Genomic DNA, 8,430 nt, shown 5'->3' with positions numbered 1-8,430 from the left:
ATCCCTTCCTTCACATCTCTCCTTGGCTTATTTTTTGCTCCTGACCAGCCTGTAGCACTGACTCAAATAACTTTGGATTGAGAACAGCATGAAAATGTATTTCCAGCACACTGTTCAGGCATTTTTTTTCCTTTAGCTTAAGTATTTTCTATTCATGAGATTTCCTTAAATGATGTCGGAAAACCAGAAAAAATTTCAAAAGCTTTATTGAGATAAAATTTATATAGAGCTGTTAAAAAAATGAAAAACAGTGCTCTGGTTACACATATACTGACACATTAGTTTTGTATTTGAGAGAGAGAGAGAGAGAGAGAGAGAGAGAGAGAGGGAGAGAGAGAGAGGGAGATCAGAGAAAAAGAAAGGGGCAAAGAAACTATGTTAATATTCAATTTTTAAAGTGAAAAACACCATTTTGAAGCTATCCAATTATCCATGTTTTGACGCCACTTTAACAAGTTCATTGCTGAGCCCTTACAACATTTAATATAAGAATCTGATACAAACATACTGTCAAATTGACAATTTATACCAAGATCTTTCTTTCTGCTCCTCGTTATCTATGTAAATGTGCAACTCCAATTTGCTCATCTCTTGCGTGCCAGTAACGAGAAAGGAGTGAAGCATCCAGTCACATCAGCAGCACAATGAGCACACTAACACCCCAGCGTGAGTGGATCAGAGCAGGTGTAGCAGTATGCAAGTGGGTTTCAGGGAGTGAGACAATATTGTTTGAAATGACAACTCAGGTGGGCAAAATAATAAAACAAACATGATTCACACTGGCTGACTGCAGTAAGTGATGAGCATGGTGTCCAGGCAAATGAGGAAATTACAGTCCCATCATGGTATCCATATCATGGAAATAACTTGTAGCACGGTAAGCAATTCCCAAATTCAACCTTTAAAATGGGCAAGTTCACAAACTGCTGCAAGTGACACTAATACTTTCTGGGAGTAATGTGCAACCTGATTTTTGCTGAAGTAGTTCTGAGATCAAACAAGTCAAGAACTCCACTGTTGCTCAGATTTGTTTTATTGCCTCTAAAATAATTAACATTTAGCTCATTTCCAATCCACAGACCTCCTGTATACTCACACACTCCCTTTGATTATTGTACTTTTATAGTCTCACATGGACCTCTAATCTTGTTTTGGGGGAATTTTCTAGTTTTGAGCTACTTTAAGATTCCTATCCCAAGTATTCAATCAAGTGATTTCAAAATCACCTCAGCATTGTTAATAAATCCTTCCAGACAGTAACCTTTAACATGTTAAATATTTCATCCTTTAAATCCAGTTTACATGCTTCAGAGATCTTGCTTCTCTAGCTGCATTTTAAAAATGTCATTTGGCATCTACAATATTAATTTCTATTTTCCTCTTAGCTTCTTCACCTGCTCTTTAATTTTAAAAAAGAGAGATTGGCTTGGTGATCTGTTTTATTTTGCCTTCTAAAGGAGATGAGTTCCACTGATTTTTCCTATTGTTTTATTAATCCATCTCCAGTTTGTCAAATAGTTAGTTCTTGGGTAGTGCTCACAGAATAGGATATCTTTGAAAGATATTCCATTTGTTAAAGTTATAAAGATCAAGCCCCTCTGGCAATTATATGCATGTTCTTCCCATTATGTGACTTCATCCCTTTTAACAAGTTACGTACCTGAATTTCTGGTCAAGCCTGGCTTGAATTTGAAGATAGACAGACCCAGGAATGCTCAGTAATCAATGACATATAAAGCAGTGAGTCTCAAATGGTGAAATTGGGCAGCATTAATTTCAGCACAATGTCACCAAAGCAAAAGAGAGGATTAATGTAAGAGAACTTAGTGATTATGCACCGACACTTCTGAAATGTTAAGAATTTAATAATTTGTCAATTTACCTTCATGCAATTACAAAGAATGTAGAAAAGAACAAAATTTAAAAAAAAAGGTTCATCTGGCACTTGATTGCACCCAGAAAGGGGAATGCCAAAAACAGACACATTTGACATGCTTAATCCTACAGAATTATGAAACATTCTTTCGTCTCCTTTTGTCATACACAATTCCATTCTGAACATTCACTAAGGTCTCAGGAGCTAGACAGGTGGAGGAAACCTGCTACAAAACATCCACAGAAGATGACATCATTAGCAGTATCCTGCAGTTTACGGTTTTTAAATTGTCCATTTTAACAAATGGGTCAGGGCAGTTCAAAATCTGGTTAATGCTGTGAAAGTGCATTGTCACAAATCTAACTGGCAAATTTAAAAAGATCAGGTGCTGTTATAGTGTTTTGCCTGAGCAATCTACAAAACCATCTTTGCAACACATGGTACTACACTGGATACACCCATGTTATTCACACAGCCAGAAGATGCCATTCCCCTGACTTTACTTGCTTGTGCAGAAGACTTGAAGCCACTCTACAGGGTTTACCAAATAGACACATACTGCTAATAGGGGATCGTATTTTGAAAAAAACCCAACTTTTACATCTATATAAAGTGTTTGAGACAGGACTGAAGGGAACTTTGATGAAAGACAGCTGCAGGTTTCCAATAAGGCAGACAAAATTCAATGTGCTCACGGTCCTAATTGCTACACAAAGTTGGGGAGTCATGTTTGACCTCCAAAGCACAGAAAACATTCAAATAAGTTTTTAAAAAAAACTAAAAAAAACACATCCTCTGACTTTACAGTTGCAAATGAATATTCTATCTCGAGAAAATGCTTTTATAAAAAGACAGATTTATAGTGAAGTTGCTTCTGTACTTGTATTGGTTTCTGATTATGGGTGTTCTGTCCTATTCATAATGGAGGCTAGATTCCATAGCACTAATTCAAAAAATATGTAGCTGCACAAGTTATTTGAAAGTCATGATTGCCAGTGTTCATTTGTTTTCTGAATTTCACTCTATCCTAATACCAGAGAAATGTCTATTTTGAGACCATGCTTCCACTAATGGGCTCATTAGTCAGGGCTCCTAAATGCACTGCTCCATTGTTCCTCTGAAACAAGACGACCAAGGTCACTGTGCTATAATGTAAATGCAATTTGAATAACATTGACTTCTTTGCTACATAAGTAAATGGACAAAAGGAAAATAAAAACTGGCTGAGAACAGCCTTTACTCAAAAAAAATTGTGCTTCTCTGCAAACCCCCTCATCCTTACTTCCACGTACTCTTTTGCCAACTTCACTGAACGGAAGTTAGATACATCTTATGTAAATAGAACCCTAACCATGGCCACGTGTTACTGTACAAGTGTGCTGTCTAATGTGCATGTACCCTCTCCACTTCAAGCTCCTGGAGTTACTGATTCCTACCACTATCCCAACACGGCCAGTGTCACAATAGAGCCTGATGTTTAATCCAAAATGCACAAGTAAACTTTGTAGCAAGGTCAATAAACCACAATTATTACATTTTTATTCTTCTCAATCCCCCCCAAAAGTGTAAGGATGCAAGCCTTCCTGCTAATTTTGTTTTTTCCATCTATTACAGCAAATTATGCGCACAGGGATGAAACAATTAGGATGGAGAAATAGTGTAATGTTAGCTCTCTAAAACTCAGGAGCACTTTGGCTCATTTAAGATAGCTTGTTAAAATAAGTCATCAAATATGAAATTATAGCAAACCAATTAAAAAAAAACAAACATTCTGGCAAAAGCTTAACTACCCCAAACGAATATGGTTCTTTTCTGCTTGATACACAACAGAAACCGAAAATAATAGAATTTTGATAGAAGTGCTACAGATAACCTTGTGACACCTGGGACAAACAGACTCAGTGAAAACAAATGACAATCAAATGACCAGACAGCAAACAGGCTTTAGAATCTCCCATGAGCATATTTGTCAATTTAATGAAATTGCCAAGGGGGTTTGCTAGCTGGAGACCACAAATTGGATGCTACGCATTGAAAAGCTCCTCCCTTAAGTAAAATGTTAACGTGGCTCCCACTTGCCAGCAGTGCGAGATCATAAAGATTTCTATAAGCCTTAATATTGGCTTGTGGGTTATGTTAATTATTTAACCTATTCACTAATTCTGGCAGCTTCTATTGGAGAAAAAGTGTTCGTTACTTTTTAAACCATTGGAAAAGAAAATTTTACTGTGTAAACGTTTGACATGTTAGGCTGAGGAAAGGTCGAGGCGGGTGGGGGCTTCATAAAGGACGGACGGTGCAAACTCTATGTGAAGGTCAGACCAGCCTCGTTATACACCTTGAAGACTTTCTCGATAGCGTTTACGTAGGCAGCTGTTCTCAAATCCAGGCCCAGGTTATATTTCATCCCTGTGCGCATGATTTGCTGTAATAGATGGAAAAAAACAAAATTAGCAGGAAGGCTTGCATCCTTACATTTTTATTCTTCTCAATCCCAAAAGTGTAATAAATCTACAGCAATGACAGCCTCTAGCACATCACTCTCCTAACCACTCTTAATATTCACCATTTTAAATTAAGCACTTTTAAAAAAAAATAAACCTGGTCAGGAGATATCACACACTCCTGGAGCAGGGGCCGGGGGGGGGGGAACTTGACTACCTCCTGGCTTAGAGGTAGGGACACAAATACTGCACCACAATAGCCCTCCATTTTTAATTTAGAAGATAATTTGCAAGTCACAATAGCGACCTAAGTCGTACCAGGTGTGACCAGGTACTGTCTACTAAAGACCTTGGCTCACTGTGCAGTCACATGTCCTAGAAAGTGCATTAGCAAGGATATTGTTAGAAAAAAACTGGAGGGAGAAGAGAAGATCATAATCTCTGTTTCTTCCAAGAGCAAAGTCTCCACTTCATTGTAATTTTGCATTTTGCTCTCCATTCATGGCAGAAAACTGTTGCAAGAGATTTTTGTAAATGGAAAAATGTTACAACACAGAGCTGCCTTTGTTTAACAGGTTGCTATTCACTTGCATTACAATGCTGGACAGAGGATTCTTTCCAAAAAGCAACACTTAAAATTTGAACATTTCAAAATTAACAGGCATGGGTGATTTGGAAGAATAATTCTAAGTGCCTAAACAAATCAGAACAAGTCCCCATCATGAAGCACTCCTTAATTTGTCCTTGGCAAGCTTGGTGGGCAGGAGGGTAGGCCAATTTTACAGTTTGCTGGCTGTTTTCAATGGCTTGTCAAGTAACTCAACAGTTTTGCAAATTTAGTGCAAGGAAGCCATCAGAACATATTACTTACGTTTGTGTAATTCCCACTAATAGTGGGCAAACTCAACATGTGATTCTAGATAAACAGTCACTGTTGTTTCATGTAGGGAGGCATCCATTCCCCACTCCCAGCATTGGGAATGCTAGTCATTCTAAAGGGTTTATAAGATACATGTGCCCAAACCAAAGAAGTAGGTCACATATAATGAAACATGCAATTTTAAAGAATTAACAGAGGAGTACTTTTGTCATGTCCTTATTCTCAAAATGGAAAGGGATTTACAGAACGTAATTAAAACAGTTACTTCTGAAGCGATTACAAGCCATCTGTTTGGAGCAGAGTGCTCTTAACATCTATTGAGAGGGATTAAATAAACAATTGTTAAAAGTAAACCGAACAGACTAAGAGTAAATAACTGGAGATTCCAAGGCTATAGTCAGTCAGTCTACAGGCCTTTAAGATGACACACTTAGCTTAGGAGATCATATGGATGCAGTGCACAGACTGCTTTACACGGAGTCTGTTAGGAGGGAGAATGAGACATGATAACAGTGAGCCACAGCTTGGATGCTTTCAAATTCTCTGCATTTTTTCTTTCAAAGTGCATAGAATCCATGTCAACCAAATTTCTTAAATGATTCAGAGACAATCACTTGATGAAGGAGCGTCGCTCCGAAAGCTAGTGTGCTTCCAATTAAACCTGTTGGACTATAACCTGGTGTTGTGAGATTTTTAAATTTCTTAAACAATGCAGAGTTTATGCAAATAGAATATCTGTCCTCCTCCAGCATTTAACTCAATGAAAACTGTCGCTGGAAAGCGCAGCTAGTCAGGCAGCATCTGAGGAGCAGGAAAAGTGTGTTTCGGGCATAAGCCCTTCATCAGGAGCACAGACCAGAAATTAACAAAATAAATCCCATTCCTGTATTTGAAATCCCCTAGAATGTAGCTTCCGACTAGAAACACATTAAGGAATAACCCTTAAAATTTAAAATGTATTGTGGAAGAAATGTACATGGACTATGTTTGTTTTAAAAGTGAATAGATTCCAGTTGGCTAGGAAGAGAAATGTGGAGAGACATCTGTTCAATCTCAAACTAGTTTACAGCTCTACATAGAAAAATTGCAATTAAATAGCATCTTCTTTGATCGGAGGATGTTGTAAAGTACTTCACAACTAATTTGTGCACAGGATTCTACTAACAGTAATTAGATAATAAAAACAAATCTGATCTAGTAGACTTGTTCAGGGGTAAAGGTTCCCCAAGATCAATCCTCCTTCAAGACAGTCCTCAGGCAGTGAAGGACCCTCTTAGAAATAGTGAAGTTAGATTCAAGAAATGGAAGACAAAGTCCTTTACAGAAGAACAATCCAAGATTTAAAATTTACAAGATTATGAAGCAGAAAATAGTGTTTTGTGGGGCCAATTCTTATGTGTGCAATACCAAGAGAGCCAGGCACTTGGGCAATTACAAACAAGTTCAAGAGTCGTCATACTGCCAGAGGCAAGGGCGTAACACAAAAAGGCAAGGAAGAATTTCAGACTTTATGCAGTGCCTTAAAGCATCACCCAACCCAGCATTTCTCACTCTTTTCTTACATAATATAAATTTGTCTACTCACACGAATAGACAGAGTATAATGTCACCACACCCAACAAGCATTATATCATGGCATATACTAATTCTGTACCTTAAGCAAGGGACTCAAGGGACAGCTGACAGAGTGTTAATCACTTCTGCCTCCGAGCTAGAAAATACAGGTAAGCTACAATTCAGAGACTTCAGTGCAATAATGGAGAGTTGCATTGATGAAGGTGCCAACTCTCAGGCATGTTAAACATGATGTGCTTAGATAAAATGGACACAATTACCTGTAAAAGAGCAAACAGGGAACGTGAGCGTAAGACAGCATTTCACAGTAATAGAAATTGGAATGTAGGGCTTCATAAGGACCAGTGCTGAGATACTTATTATCTTGTTACAATATCAAAATTAAGGTTATGTTTTGGGACTGTGTCACTAAGACAAAGTGGAGGAATGAACCCATTCTGAATGCCGCCCAACAAGGTGGCTTTGTTGTTCAAGGTTAAAGATGCTGACACCTGTAGACAATGGTAAGAACAGTTGTACCGACTACAGTTAGACAATTTCCAAGACTCATAGGGAGATATTACAAATGTCAGGTTTTAAAATTATTTTTTTAAAAACAGTTTCAATTCCATAAAGTGAGCAGATTAGGGGTACACCAATTAGCATTTCGACCTGGATTCAAGGCCCATATGATTCACACTGCTGCCAAGATAAATTTTGGGAAGAGAAAATGTCCATTCACATTCTTAGTAGTGCCAGATTACAAGGTTTCCAAGACATCACTGACAATTCGGTCTGCAGCCATGTGAAAGGCAGACAGCAGGAGATGGAGGCAAGTAATCCTACATCTGAAGCAAACAAAATTATAATGCTGTTGTTCACAGAGGACTTGGTTGGGAGCTCACATTCAGGTTGAAGAAACATAGTTCCTAAGGATTTAAAAGTAGGTTGGAAGATTTGTCTAGCTTGGACTAAAGGGAAGGAATCTCTAGTATAATCCTCAATGTCAGTCAGTCCTGGGAATTAGAAATTACCCAGATGGGGAAGGGAAAAAAAGTAACATGGATCGTGGGAGCCAAGAATAACTTGGAATAGGTTCCTGGAGATTGAACTGTTCTATTTAAAAAGCTGTGTAATATCTGTGGCATAAGGATTTTTGTCATGTGAAAATTTAAATGGAGAGGGGGGGGTCTTTTCTGGAGTTCAGATTATAAACAGCATAATAGGATGAATCAATACTGTCTTTAATTCATTTGTTACAAGTCTTAGAATCAACTTGTTACCCTTCCAATCATTGGAAATTCAAGTAGCTTTTTAAAGTTATGACCTCTATATTGATTAGAAGTGTAATTTATATGACTACTTTAGATCTTGGAATTAAACCTAAATCATGGGACGAGGCTAGGTGGGATATCTGGTCGGCATGGACGAGTTGGACCAAAGGGCCTGTTTCCATGCTGTACATCTCTATGACTCTACATAATACTCGGGGGAATGCAACAAAACATGAGACAATGTTACTTTTCAGAAATAACAAATGGGCAAAATGTTTTAGAGGTAAGTATTGCATTTAATAAGAAATATAAGGAAGTGATATTACATGGAGCAGAATCTAAACAGGGAGGAAGATCAAAAGATTTGAGTACAAATACACAAAATGGTGACACAGGTCAATG

The 8,430-nt window shown here is 37.9% G+C and overlaps 1 protein-coding gene across 1 annotated transcript in view; it reads right to left on the bottom strand.

Moving 5' to 3' along the window:
* Positions 1–3,816: 3,816 nt before the first annotated feature.
* Positions 3,817–8,430, bottom strand: part of LOC122541765 (glutamate dehydrogenase, mitochondrial) — an 83,059-nt gene continuing 78,445 nt past the window's right edge. Inside the window, exon 13 of the mRNA XM_043678718.2 lies at positions 3,817–4,301. Coding sequence (XP_043534653.1) covers positions 4,182–4,301 — 120 coding nt within the window. The 3' untranslated portion in view covers positions 3,817–4,181. The remainder of the gene's footprint in view (positions 4,302–8,430) is intronic.

The sequence above is a fragment of the Chiloscyllium plagiosum genome, unplaced genomic scaffold (genome assembly GCF_037043375.1).
Source record: "Chiloscyllium plagiosum isolate Xiang-an unplaced genomic scaffold, Cpla_swu_hap1 HiC_scaffold_43, whole genome shotgun sequence".
Taxonomy (NCBI): domain Eukaryota; kingdom Metazoa; phylum Chordata; class Chondrichthyes; order Orectolobiformes; family Hemiscylliidae; genus Chiloscyllium; species Chiloscyllium plagiosum.
This window is presented reverse-complemented; position numbering and strand designations above follow the sequence as displayed.